A 15,265-nucleotide genomic window follows, 5' to 3' on the forward strand; every position below is an offset into this window, starting at 1 on the left:
GCCAAATGGCCTACTCCTGCTCATATCTCTTATAATCTTATGTTCTTATGTAGGCATAGAGTACAAAAGCAATGAAGTTATGCTGAACCTTTCTAAAACACTGGTTAGACCCCTGCTGGAGTATTGTGTCCAATTCTGGGCACCACACTTTAGGAAGGACGTCAAGGTCAGTAATGTGAAGAGACTAGAGAAGGGGCTGTTCTCCTTAAAGCAAAGAAGGTTCGGGGGAGATTTGATCAAGGTGTTCAAAATCATGAAGGGTTTTGATAGAGTAGATAGGGAGAAAATGAGGGAATCAAGGGATGTAGGGACCGGGCTGGAAAGTGGAGTTAAGATCAGCCATGATCTTAATGAATGGCGGAGCAGGCTTGAGGGGCCGTATGGCCTACTCCTCCTCCTATTTCTTATGTTCTTAACTGTTTCCAGTGATGGAAGGGTCAGTAATAGAAGACACAGATTTAAGATAATTGACCAAAGAACCAGAGGCGACATGAGGAAACATTTTTTTACACAGCGAGTTGTAATGATCTGGAATGCACTGCCTGAAAGGGTGGTGGAAGCAGATTCAATAGTAACTTTCAAAAGGAAATTGGATAAATACTTGAAGGGAAAATGTTTACAGGGCTATGGGAAAAGAGCAGGGGAATGGGACTAATTGGATAGCTCTTTCAAAGAGCTGGCACAGGCAAAATGGGCCAAATGGCCTCCTTCTGTGCTATATCATTCTATCATTCTATGTATCTAACAGAATTGTTTAAACTGCATTCTCACAAATCCTGTCCTTTTCCCCTCAATGATGCTGATAACATTGGAGAGGATGAGTTTCAGGGCCACAGATATTGTACTGTATGGATAGGCACATATAGATTGTTAAATAAACAAACTAGGTGGATAATATTGAGCTTGAAAGGTTGTTAGGATTATGACTTCGACTTGGGTGTACAGGGCAGAATTTCAAAATTTGAAGATGACACAAAACTTGGAAGGGTAGTGAACAGTGAGGAGGATAGTGATAGACTTCAAAAGGATATAGACAGGCTGGTGGAATGGGCGGACACGTGGCAGATGAAATTTAATGCAGAAAAATGCAAGTTGATACATTTTGGAAGGAAAAATGAGAAGAGGCAATATAAACTAAAGGGCACAATTTTAAAAGAGGTAAAGGAACAGAGAGATCTGGAGGTATATGTACACAAATCATGGCAGGGCAGGTTGAGAAAGCTTTTAAAAAAGCATACAGGATCCTGGGCTTTATGAATAGAGGCATAGAGTACAAAAGTATGGAAGTCATGATGAACCTTTATAAAACACTGGTTCGGCCACAACTGGAGTATTGTGTCCAGTTCTGGGCATCGCACTTCAGGAAAGATGTGAAGACCATAGAGAGGGTGCAGAAGAGATTTACTAGAATGATTCCAGGGATGAGGGACTTTAGTTATGTGGATAGACTGGAGAAGCTGGGGTTGTTCTCCTTGGAACAGAGACGGTTGCGAGGAGATTTGATAGAGGTGTTCAAAATCATGAAGGGTCTAGACATTGTAGATAGAGAGAAACTGTTCCCATTGGCAGAAGGGTCAAGAATCAGAGGGAATAGATTTAAGGTGATTGGCAAAAGAACCAAAAGTGACATGAGAAAAAACTTTTTTACAAAGCGAGTGTTTAGATCTGGAATACACTGCCTGAGGGGGTGGTGGAGGCAGATTCAATCATGGCTTTCAAAAGGGAACTGGATAAGAACTTGAAAGGAAAAAATTTGCAGGGCTGCGGGAATAGGGCGTGGGAGCGGGACTAGCTGGATTGCTCTTGCGTATGCCTTCCTTCCGTGCTGTAATCTTTCTGTGATTCTATAACACATAGGCTTTTAAAACACAGGCTTTTCATCACAGAAGGGTCTCGTGTAATAAAGGAGATTGCTGCAATATAAAAGGTTGTTATGGAACATACATTAAAGGTTTTGTACAACAAAGCTATGGTTCGGGAAAAGCAATGATAGGAAGTAACAGTATGATATGCAAAGATAAGCGGCCCCTCATCCCTATCTAGTCATCTATTCAAAGTATTGGAAGTAGTAAAACATCAGTGTTGCATCCAGCAGGATGCAGATCATAAAAGCAAGTGGTATGAGAAGAGATGCCACGTTTTACTCTGTAGGAAGACCTTCAATACCAGATAGGTGAAAAGGCTTGGAGACACTACTTTCACGGTTCCTCGCCAAATCCTATGCATGTGAGTGTTAGACGTAAGGCTGATGCATTTTGCTCTGTTTGGGGTTCTAAGATTAATGCTTTGTAACAATAATAAATAAAGTTAATCATCAGACAAATTACTGTCTCTAGCTTTTCGAATCTGTTAAAAGGATAAGGAAGGAATTACCCAACAGATTGGAACCACAACAGTCCTCCATAAAATCAGACAGTACAGAAGGAGGCCATTTGGCCTATTGTGCCTGTGCCGGCTCTTTGGAAGAGCTATCTAATTAGTCCCACTCCCCTGTTCTTTCCCCATAGCCCTGCAAATTTTTCCTCTTCAAGAATTTATCCAATTCCCTTTTGAAAGTTACTATTGAACCTGCTTCCACCACCCTTTCAGGCAGTACATTCCAGATCATAACAACTCGCTGCGTAAAAACATTTCTCCTCAACTCTCCCTTGATTCTTTTGACAAATACTTTAAATCTGTGTCCTCTGGTTACCAACCCTCCTGCCAGTGGAAACAGTTTCTCTTTATTCACTCTATCGAAACCTTTCATGGTGGACTCAGTAGTCCAATGTCTGAACCAACCTGGTTAACTCTTAACTGCCACCTAGATAAATCTGCAGTACTTCAGGGCTGTGTTGATTGTCTCATTAATGGGCCTTGGAGGCTTCAACCTATAAGAGGAAGTTGGCAACTGAAAACTCTGCAAGTCTGTGCCCTAATGGGTAGAATGGTCCTCTCTGGCCAAGCAATGGGATGCTTATCGGATACCTGGTGTTGGTAAGCTGTGTGGTTTAGCTGGTTGGGACTTGGGAGTCCCTAAGCCTTGGCTGTTGCCAGCCTGAACCCAGTTGTCTGGACTTAGACAAGTGGTTATTTATCTACAGACCGAGTGCTCACTCTCTATCGGGCAAACAGAAACACCACCTGTGTAGAGTTCTCAGTAGTTATGTTTGGAGAGTTTTTAAACATGGTGATGGGGATTCTGTGTGAGTTAACACCATGCTGACCAAATAACCAAACCTGGAATTCCAAATATAAACTGTTCTTTCTTTTCCCCCCCTAGGTCTTTGAAAATTTGGCAACATGGCCCATTGGAACAAATTTGGTAAGCCCTTTTATCTCTGGACATTTACTGGACTAGGCCAGGGCTCTTTACTCTGGAAAAGAGAAGACTAAGAGGAGACCTGATGGAGGTCTTCAAAATTATCAAAGGGTTTGATAGGGTAGACGTGGATATACCGATTCCACTTGTGGGTGAGTCCAGATCAATGGGGCATGTATATAAGATAGTCACTAACAGATCAAATGAAGAATTTGGGAGGAATTTCTTTACAGAGAGTGATGAGAATGTGGAACTCGCTGCCACATGGAGTGGTTGAAGCAGATAGCATTGATTTATTTGAGGGGAGGCTTGAGGGAGGATGGAATAGATGGATACAGGGCCAGGGTGGGAAGAGCTAATTAGAGTGGGAGGAAGCTCATATGGAGTATAAACACAGGCATAATTGGTCTGAATGGCCTGTTTCCACACTGTAGATTCGAAGTACTTCAATTGCCAACCCCCCACCCCAGGTGTTGGCTGCTATTGCTGTATTGTTCCACAGGCACAGGCAGTCTTCCACTATCCCTAGAGAAGTGGTAATTGTTCATTTGTGGATCTAGACAGTGAAGGCTGCCAGATTATTTGATCGTGGGTGGGATAGGGGGTATCACAGCACAATTCTGCCCTCACTTGGTGCCCACACGACTGCACTTTGCAGCACAGGCTGGTGGAGAGGAATTGAGAGTGGGCTAGTTTTTCTTTTAAACTTGGGGATTCTAAGGTTAGTTATTGTTCCCTTACTGTGAGCATGGCTAACTTTAACCAGGTAGTACATTATTCTACTGTACCATCAGGTGTCAGCTGTAGCTCAGTGGGTAGCACTGTCACCTCTGAGTCAGGAGGTCGTGGGTTCAATTTCCACTCCAGAGACTTGAGCACAAAATCCTGGCTGACACTCCCAGCGCAGGACTGAGGGAGCGCTGTGCCGTCTTTCAGATGAAACTTTAAACCAAGACCCCATCTGCCCTCTCAAGTGGATATAAAGGATCCCATGACACTATTTCAAAGAAGAGCAGGGTAGTTCTCCCTGGTGTCCTAGCCAATATTTATCCCTCAACCAACATCACTAAAACAGATTATTGCAATGTAGTTTGTGGGATCTTTCTGTGCGCAAATTGACTGTTGCATTTCCCTACATTACAACAGTGACTACACTTCATATAATCATAGAAGTTTACAACATGGAAACAGGCCCTTCGGCCCAACATGTCCATGTTGCCCGGTTTATACCACTAAGCTAGTCCCAATTGCCTGCACTTGGCCCATATCCCTCTATACCCATCTTACCCATGTAACTGTCCAAATGCTTTTTAAAAGACAAAATTGTACCCGCCTCTACTACTGCCTCTGGCAGCTCGTTCCAGACACTCACCACCCTTTGAGTGAAAAAATTGCCCCTCTGGACCCTTTTGTATATCTCCCCTCTCACCTTAAATCTATGTCCCCTCGTTATAGACTCCCCCACCTTTGGGAAAAGATTTTGACTATCTACCTTATCTATGCCCCTCATTATTTTATAGACTTCTATAAGATCACCCCTTAACCTCCTACTCTCCAGGGAAAAAAGTCCCAGTCTATCTAACCTCTCCCTATAAGTCAAACCATCAAGTCCCGGTAGCATCCTAGTAAATCTTTTCTGCACTCTTTCCAGTTTAATAATATCCTTTCTATAATAAGGTGACCAGAACTGTACACAGTATTCCAAGTGTGGCCTTACTGATGTCTTGTACAACTTCAACAAGACATCCCAACTCCTGTATTCAATGTTCTGACCAATGAAACCAAGCATGCTGAATGCCTTCTTCACCACCCTATCCACCTGTGACTCCACTTTCAAGGAGCTATGAACCTGTACTCCTAGATCTCTTTGTTCTATAACTCTCCCCAACGCCCTACCATTAACGGAGTAGGTCCTGGCCCGATTCGATCTACCAAAATGCATCACCTCACATTTATCTAAATTAAACTCCATCTGCCATTCATCGGCCATTTTATCAAGATCCCGTTGCAATCCTAGATAACCTTCTTCACAGTCCACAATGCCACCAATCTTGGTGTCATCTGCAAACTTACTAACCATGCCTCCTAAATTCTCATCCAAATCATTAATATAAATAACAAATAACAGCGGACCCAGCACCGATTCCTGAGGCACAGCACTGGTCACAGGCCTCCAGTTTGAAAAACAACCCTCTACAACCACCCTCTGTCTTCTGTCGTCAAGCCAATTTTGTATCCAATTGGCTACCTCACCTTGGATCCCGTGAGATTTAACCTTATGTAACAACCTACCATGCGGTACCTTGTCAAAGGCTTTGCTGAAGTCCATGTAGACCACGTCTACTACACAGCCCTCATCTATCTTCTTGGTTACCCCTTCAAAAAACTCAATCAAATTCGTGAGACATGATTTTCCTCTCACAAAACCATGCTGACTGTTCCTAATCAGTCCCTGCCTCTCCAAATGCCTGTAGATCCTGTCTCTCAGAATACCCTCTAACAACTTACCCACTACAGATGTCAGGCTCACCGGTCTGTAGTTCTCAGGCTTTTCGCTGCCGCCCATCGTAAACAAAGGCACAACATTTGCTACCCTCCAATCTTCAGGCACCTCACCTGTAGCTGTCGATGATTCAAATATCTCTGCTAGGGGACCCGCAATTTCCTCCCTAACCTCCCATAACGTCCTGGGATACATTTCATCAGGTCCCGGAGATTTATCTACCTTGATGCGCATTAAGACTTCCAGCACCTCCCTCTCTGTAATATGTACACTCCTCAAGACATCACTATTTATTTCCCCAAGTTCCCTAACATCCATGCCTTTCTCAACCGTAAATACCGATGTGAAATATTCATTCAGGATCTCACCCATCTCTTGTGGTTCCGCACATAGATGACCTTGTTGATCCTTCATTGGTCATAAAGCACTTTGGGAGGTCGTGTAAGGCGCTATATAAATGCAAGTCTTTCTTTTTATTAGGAGAGTTACACTTTTATTTGTAACCTGTAAGACATTTTTCCCTTGTTACTCCTAAGAGTAGGAAGTGTAACTTGATTGGGTAAAGGTGGTGTACTCAGAATAACCCTTTCCAAAAGTAAAACTATAATAACTGAGTGGGTTCAGTAGTGTACTTTATATGGTACTGGATTAGCAACATAGGAGTCTCACCACGGCAACTTGTGAAATCGAATTTGTTAAGAAAAAAACTGGTACCATCTGGTCAGCAGCAGAAGAAATGGCCACGGAAGTGGTAAAATTGTGGTAAAAATCAAACTGGTTCAGTAATACCCTTCAGGGGAGGGAACCTCTGTAACATCGCCCACCTGCGCCCCTGCCTCAGCCCATCTGCTGCTGAAACCCTCATCCAAGCCATTGTCACCTCCAGACTTAAATATTCCAATGCTCTCCTGGCCGGTCTCCCATCCTTCACACTCTGGAACCTACACCTCATCCAGAATTCTGCTGCCCGTATCCTGTTCTGCACCAAGTCTCGCTTGCCCATCACTCCTGTCCTAAATTGGCTCCCGGTCCCCTGGCACCTCCAATTTCAACACTTTGTCCTTGTGTTTAAATCCCTTTATGGCCTTACCTACCTCTGACACTTCCTTCAGAATTAAATTCCTCTGATTCCGATCTCTTATATATCCCCACTCCTTTTGCCCCACCATTGGTGGCCGTGCCTTCAGCCATCTAGGCCCTAAGCTCTAGAATTCCCTCCCTAAACCTCTCAACCTCTTTCCTTTCCTTTAAGACCCTCCTTAAATCCCACCTCTTTGACTAAGCTTTTAGTCACCCCACCTAATATCTCCTTTCGTTTAGCGCCTTAGGACGTTTTTGTATATTAAAGCGCTATATAAATGCAAATTGTTGTTGTCATTGTTATACTGCCTTTCACTGCCAATAAGATACTTTTGAAGTGTAGTCACTATTGTAATGTAGGGAAACACAGCAGCCAATTTGCGCACAGCAAGCTCCCACAAACAGCAATGAGATAATTTAATTCAATCGAAAGGGCTCCTCACATTCACTGTCTCGGCTCCCACATATGAGAAAAGGCACAATAGGGTGAACTAATATAGAATGCCCAGCACTCATTGGAGAGTCTGTGCCTTCAAAAGAGGAGGAGGAGGAAAATTGGATGTCTGAAAAGGGGGGGGGGTGTAAGGAATTATACAGAGAAAGAATAATAGTCCGTGATGTTTACAGTATGGGAGGATATTAGAACTATGGTAAAGATGCAGCATAGATTTACTAGGTTAATACCAGGGGTGAGAGACTTGGTGGGGGGCAGAAATACAACTATATTCACTGGAACATAGGCTTCCAAAAGACCTCAACGGGACTTATACCAGCTCTCAGTTGGCAAGAGTTCCACTGAAGCACACTGGGTGGAATTCCTAGGGAACCCCTGGACACCCCCCCTTCATATAAGATGGCAGATGCGGCCACACCTCCCGCCCCCTCCCCGGAAAATGGCAGGACAGAGAAAGCGGAGCAGAACTGGACTCCACCCCAAATTATGGCCGCCGGCAGATGACCGTTTACCTGCTCTCCACCCGTAGGCTTGACCAGAATTTCAGTCCCTAAAAAAGTCTAGTGCATAATATAAAAGGAAATAGTAAGAGCTTTTATGAGCATATAAAAAGTAAAAGAATGGTTAAAGAGAGGTTTTTTATGACCTGTAATGATCTGGAATGCATTGCATTCTGAAATGGTGGTGGAAGCAGATTCAATAGTAACTTTCAAAAGGGAAATAGATAAATACTTGAAGGGAAAACATTTACAGGGCTATGGGGAAAGAGCAGGGGAATGGGACTAATTGGACAGCTCTTTCCAAGAGCCGACACAGGCGCGATGGGCCGAATGGCATCCTCCTGTGCTGTACCTACTATGATACTATAACAGCACAGAAACAGGCCATTCGGCCCAACAGGTCCATGCCAGTGTGTTATGCATCTCGCTAGCCTCCTCCCTACTTCATCTAACCCCATCAGCATATCCTTCTTTTCCTTTCTCCCTCATGTGTTTTTCTAGCTTCCTTTTAAAGGCATCTATGCTGGTCACCTCAACTACTCCTTGTGGGAGCAAGTTCCACATTCTTACCACTCTCTGGGTGAAGAAGTTTCTCCCGATTTCCCTATTAGATATATTAGTGACTATTTTATATTTACGGCCCCTAGTTCTGGTCTCCCTCACAAGTGGAAACAACTTCTCTACGTCTACCCTATCAAACCCTTTCATAATCTTAAAGATCTCTATCAGGACACCCATCAGTCTTCTCTTTCCTAGAGAAAAGAAACCGAGCCTGTTCAATCTTTTCTGATAGGTATATCCTCTCAGTTCTGATATCATCCCTGTAAACCTTTTTTGCACCTTCTCCAGTGCCTCTATATCCTTTTTATAATATGGAGACCAGAAATGTGTACAGTACTCCAAGGTTCTATACAAGTTTAACATAACTTCCCTGCTTTTCAATTCTATCCCTTTAGAAATGAACCCCAGTGCTTGGTTTGCTTTTTTTATGTCCTGAGTCATCTGCCTTGCTACTTTTAGTGATTTGTGTACATGTATCCCCAGATCTCTCTACACCACAACCCCATTTAGAATCATAGAATTATAGAAAGGTTACAGAATGGAAGGAGGCCATTCGGCCCATCGAGTCTGCGCCGGCTCTATGCTGGAGCAATCCAGCTAGTCCCACTTCCCCACACCTTCCCCGTAGCCCTGCACATTTTTTCCTGTCAAGTACTTATCCAGCTCCCTTTTGAAGGCCATGATTGAATCTGCCTCCACCACCCCCTCGAGCAGTGCATTCCAGATCCTAACCACTCCAATGCTCCAAGGAGTAGGTGGCCTCCTTATTTTTCCAATCAAAATGTACCACCTCACACTTTTTTGTAATTCATTCATGGGATGTGAGCATTGCTGGCGAGGCCGGCATTTATCGCCCATCCCTAATTGCCCTTGAGAAGGTGGTGGTGAGCCGCCTTCGTGAACCGCTGCAGTCCATGTGGTGAAGGTTCTCCCACAGTGCTGTTAGGTTGGGAGTTCCAGGATTTTGACCCAGTGACGATGAAGGAATGGAGATATATTTCCAAGTCAGGATGGTATGTGACTTGGAGGGGAACGTGCAGGTGGTGTTGTTCCCATGCACCTGCTGCCCTTGTCCTTCTAGGTGGTAGAGGTCGTGGGTTTGGGAGGTGCTGCCGAAGAAGCCTTGGCGAGTTGCTGCAGTGCATCCTGTGGATGGTACACACTGCAGCCACAGTGCGCCGGTGGTGAAGGGAGTGAAAGTTTAGTGTGGTGGATGGGGTGCCAATCAAGCGGGCTGCTTTGTTCAGGATGGTGTCGAGCTTCTTGAGTGTTGCTGGACTTGCACTCATCCAGGCAAGTGGAGAGTATTCCATCACACTCCTGACTTGTGCCTTGTAAATGGTGGAAAGGCTTTGGGGAGTCACTCACCGCAGAATACCCAGCCTCTGACCTGATCTTGTAGCCACAGTATTTATGTGGCTGGTCCAGTTAAGTTTCTAGTCAATGGTGACCCCCAGGACGTTGATGGTGGGGGTTTTGGCGATGGTAATGCTGTTTAATATCAAGAGGAGGTGGTTAGACTCTCTCTTGTTGGAGATGTTCATTGCCTGGCACTTGTCTGGCGCCAATGATACTTGCCACTTATCAGCCCAAGCCTGGATGTTGTCCAGGTCTTGCTGCATGCAGGCAAGGACTGCTTCATTATCTGAGGGATTGCAAATGGAACTGAACACTGTGCAATCATCAGCAAACATCCACACTTCTGACCTATCTTATCTATATGGAAATTCATTTCCCAATTACATGTCCTTTACCCTTTCAGCAGGTAGGCAACACACCCTCCTGGACTCTTGGTCGTGACTGCAGAGGACTGTATCTATCCCCCAGATTATAAAATCCCCTATGACGAGAAACTTTCTATTCTGATCCTCCCCTCCCTTGGACTGCCTCATGCTCCATGGTGCCATGGTTGGCATTCTGGGCATCCTCCCTGCAGCCTTCATTCTTTTACTCACAGGTATCAAGTACCTGTGGATACGACCAGTGTCTATGAAACCTCCTTCTCTACCTCTTCTAGGATCCCAATACCCTGCTGACTAACATCCTTGTAAGCGTATTTTCCTGTTACTGTTGCAACAAAGGGTTGTTAGTCCTTCAACAATAACTTCCGCGCGATACAGGCCTTAGTAGTTATTCAACAACAGGTTTTAAGATTGACTTACAACAGAATTGCATGATAGCTGTCTTCAACATTACATTAAATGACAACCCCAGCTTCTGCAGTCTCTCCACAAAACGGAAGTCCCTCATCCCTGCTACCATTCTAACAAATCTCTTCTGCACCCTCTCTAAGGCATTGACATCCTTCCTAAATTGTGGTGCCCATTATTGAACACAATACTTCATCTGGGGCCTAACCAGTGTTTTATAAAGTTTTAACATAGCTTCTTTGCTTTTGTACTCTATGGGCGCTAAATTGGGCCGTGTAGCTCCCGTTGTTTCGGTGCTACACGTTCTCTCCAACATCCAAGATGGCGTCTCGGCTACGCACACAGGTTTCCAGCATTACGTGCACCGGACGTCATCTTGGTGTAGGAGTTAGCACAGGCACAAATACCAAAAGCTGGAAGCATGTAAAGTAGGGAGAAAATGGATACAATCAGTGTGCAATGCTGATTTAAAGTGGTAGACACCATTTTAATGTTCAACTCAATGCAGGGCAGTGTCCTAGGAGCAACCATCTTCAGGTGCTTCATCAATGACCTTCCCTCCATCATAAGGTCGCTGGTGATTGCACAGTGTTCAGTTCCATTCACAACCCCTCAGATAATGAAGCATTCCGTGCCCTCATGCAGCAAGACCTGGACAACATCCAAGCTTGGGCTGATAAGTGGCAAGTAACATTCGCACCAGACAACTGCCAGGCAATGACCATCTCCAACAAGAGAGAGTCTAACCACCTCCCCTTGACATTCAATGGCATTACCATCGCTGAATCCCCCACCATCAACATCCTGGGGGGTCACCATTGACCAGAAACTTAACTGGGCCAGCCACATAAATACTGTGGCTACAAGAGCAGTTCAGAGGCTGGGTATTCTGCGGCGAGTAACTCACCTCCTGTCTCTCCAAAGCCTTTCCACCATCTACAAGGCACAAGTCAGGAGTGTGATGGAATACTCTCCACTTGCTTGGATGAGTGCAGCTCCAACAACACTCAAGAAGCTCGACACCATCCAGGACAAAGCAGCCCGCTTGATTGGCATCCCATCCACCACCCTAAACATTCACTCCCTTCACCACCGGCGCACTGTGGCTGCAGCGTTTATCATCCACAGGATGCACTGCAGCAACTCGCCAAGGCTTCTTCGATAGCACCTCCCAAACCCGTGACCTCTACCACCTAGAAGGACAAGAGCAGCAGGCACATGGGAACAACACCACCTACACGTTCCCCTCCAAGTCACACACCATCCCGACTTGGAAATATATCGTCGTTCCTTCATCGTCGCTGGGTCAAAATCCTGGAACTCCCTTCCTAACAGCACTGTGGGAGAACCTTCACCACACGGACTGCAGCGGTTCAAGAAGGCGGCTCACCACCACCTTCTCAAGGGCAATTAGGGATGGGCAATAAATGCTGGCCTCGCCAGTGACGCCCACATCCCATGAACAAATTTTTAAAAATTCTTAACCCCGACTATCTGAACATGTCTTAGAGTACCTGGAGGACCCCCCACCCCTGCCATCAGCGCTATTTAAAGGGACCCATGCAGGATTTATAGGTTAGTGGCTAGATTATTGCTTCTGGCTGCCAAGACATTTGTAACTGCTTTAGGAGGTCTCCTAGACTTGAATACTAGGTCGCGGGGACATAGCCTAACATTTAGAGCCAGGATGTGCAGGAGTGAAGTTAGGAAATGCTTCTACACGCAAAGGGTGGGAAACGTTTGGAACGCTCTTCTGCAAACGGCAGTTGATGCTAGCTCAATTGTGAATGTTAAATCTGAGATTGATAGATTTCTGTGAACCAAGGATATTAAGGGATATGGGGCTAAGGTGGGTATATGGAGTTAGGTCACAGGTCCACCATGATCTTAATGAATGGTGGAACAGGCTCGAGGGGCAAAATGCCACTGCCACTTGCTGCCACCTAATATGTGCCACCTTCTCCTGCAAGAAAGTGGAACGTGTGTCTGGGTGATGTGGCTGTCACAGTTGAATAGCTGCCAGTGTGTGTAGCCTGTGAATTGTGGGTGGGCACCTTGAAACAGTGGTAATATGTAAGGGTGAGAGGAAGCATCTGATTGGAAGATTTGAGTACTGATGGAAAGAGTTTGTTGGTATGTGGGTGATGAGGGGTGTAGAGCGAGGTGCAGTAGATGCGGCTCGTGGTGCAGTTGGTAGGAGACGCCACTTGACAGTTGACCTCAATCACCTTGACCACTTGTGTCAAAGCATTGAACTTCTTCCTGCACTGCATCCATGTTCGCGGTGCTATGCGCCTGGCATTGACTTCGGACCCGCTGCCTCCCACTGCCTTTTGGGCATATGTCTGAAGGGAACATAGGAACATAGGAAAAGGAGTAGGCCATTCAGCCCCTCGAGTCTGCTCCGCCATTTGATAAGATCATGGCTGATCTGTGATCTAACTCCATATACCTGCCTTTGGCCCATATCCCTTAATACCTTTGGTTGGCAAAAAGTTATCTATCTCAGATTTAAATTTAGCAATTGAGCTAGTATCAATTGCCGTTTGCGGAAGAGAATTCCAAACTTCTACCACCCTTTGTGTGTAGAAGTGTTTTCTAACTTCACTCCCGAAAGGTCTGGCTCCAATTTTTAGACTGTGCCCCCTACTCCTAGAATCCCCAACCAGTGGAAATAGTTTCTCTCTATCCACCCTATCTGTTCCCCTTAAAATCTTATAAACTTCAATCAGATCATCCCTTAACCTTCTAAACTCGAGAGAATACAACCCCAATTTGTGTAATCTCTCCTCGTAACTTAACCCTTGAAGTCCGGGTATCATTCTAGTAAACCTACGCTGCATTCCCTCCAAGGCCAATATGTCCTTCTGAATGTGCGGTGCCCAGAACTGCTCACAGTACTCCAGGTGCGGTCTAACCAGGGTTTTGCTTCTGCCCCCTTGTACTCTAGTCCTCTAGATATAAAGGCCAGCATTCCATTAGCCTTATTGATTATTTTCTGCACCTGTTCATGACACTTCAATGATCGATGTAACTGATCCCCTAAGTCCCTTTGGACATCCACTGTTTTTAACTATTTTCCATTTAGAAAGTACCCTGTTCTATCCTTTTTTTGATCCAAAATGGATGACCTCACATTTGCCTACACTGAATTCCATTTGCCACAGTTTTGCCCATTCACCTAATCTATCAATATCGCTTTGTAATTTTATGTTTTCATCTACACTGCTTACAATGCCACCAATCTTTGTGTCATCAGCCAACTTAGATATGAGACTTTCTATGCCTTCATCTAAGTTGTTAATAAATATTGTGAATAATTGAGGCCCCAAGACAGATCCCTACGAGACTCCACTAGTCACATCCTGCCAATGTGAGTACCTATCCATTATCTCTACTCTCTGTCGCCTTTCGCTCAGCGAATTTCCTAACCAAGTCCGTACTTTTCCCTCGATTCCATGGACTTCTATCTTAGCTAACAGTCTCTTATGTGGGATTTTATCAAATGCCTTCTGGAAGTCCATATAAATAACATCCATTGACATTCCCCTGTCCACTACTTTAGTCACCTCTTCAAAAAATTCAATCAGGTTTGTCAGGCACGACCTACCTTTCACAAATCTATGCTGGCTCTCCCTGATTAACTGAAAATTCTCAAGGTGTTCAGTCACTTTATCCTCAATTATAGACTCCAGCATTTTCCCCACAACAGATGTTAGGCTAACTGGTCTATAATTCCCTCGTTTCCCTCTCTCTCCTTTCTTAAAAAGCGGAGTGATATGTGCAATTTTCCAATCTAGATGGACAGTTCCTGAATCTAGAGAACTTTGAAGGATTATAGTTAGGGCATCTGCAATGTGCTCACCTACTTCCTTTAAAACCCTGGGATGGAAACCATCTGGTCCTGGGGATTTGTTACTCTTTAGTGCTATTATTTTCTTCATTACTGTTGTTTTACTTATGTTAATTTTATTGAGTCCCTGTCCCCGATTCAATATTAATTTTCTTGGGATTTCCAGCATGCTATCCTCTTTTTCTACTGTAAATACTGATGCAAAGTAATTATTCAACATGTCCACCATTTCCCCATTGTCAATGACAATATCCCCACTTTCAGTTTTTAAGGGGCCAACACTGCTCCTGACCACCCTCTTTTTCCTAATATAACTATAAAAGCTCTTTGTATTGGTTTTGATATCCCTTGCAAGTTTCTTTTCATACACTCTTTTTGTAGCTCTTACTATCTGTTTTGTGACCCTTTGTTGATCTTTGTATCTTTCCCATTTGCCAGGATCTGTGCCATTTTTTGCCTTTTTGTATGCCCTTTCCTTATGTCTTATACTGTCCCTTACTTCTTTAGTTGTCCATGGCTGTTTTTTCTGGCAAGTAGAGTTCTTGCCCCTCAGGGGTATAAATTGGTTCTGTATCTCATTAAGTGTTTCTTTAAATATTTCCCACTGATCATCAGTCGTTTTACCCATTAACAGATTTGCCCAGTTTACTGTGGACAGTCTCTGTCTCATCCCATTGAAGTCGGCCTTACCCAAGTCTAGAATCTTAGCAGCTGATTCACTTTTTTCCCTTTCAAAAGCTACCTTGAACTCGATCATGTTATGATCACTCTTGGATAGATGTTCACGCACAGTTAAGCTGTTAACTAAATCTGGTTCATTACTCTTTACTAAATCTAGTACGGCTTGCCCCCTTGTTGCCTCC

At 44.5% G+C, this 15,265-nt stretch overlaps 1 protein-coding gene across 3 annotated transcripts in view; it reads left to right on the top strand.

The window, feature by feature from the left end:
- Positions 1-15,265, top strand: part of LOC137319188 (N-acetyllactosaminide beta-1,3-N-acetylglucosaminyltransferase 4-like) — a 44,541-nt gene that overhangs the window by 8,568 nt on the left and 20,708 nt on the right. For all 3 annotated transcript variants that reach the window (XM_067981534.1, XM_067981611.1, XM_067981580.1), the window contains exon 2: positions 3,263-3,304. In XM_067981534.1, the coding sequence (XP_067837635.1) occupies positions 3,283-3,304 (22 nt within the window). In that variant the 5' untranslated portion in view covers positions 3,263-3,282. The remainder of the gene's footprint in view (positions 1-3,262; positions 3,305-15,265) is intronic.

This window comes from Heptranchias perlo, chromosome 1 (genome assembly GCF_035084215.1).
Source record: "Heptranchias perlo isolate sHepPer1 chromosome 1, sHepPer1.hap1, whole genome shotgun sequence".
NCBI lineage: Eukaryota > Metazoa > Chordata > Chondrichthyes > Hexanchiformes > Hexanchidae > Heptranchias > Heptranchias perlo.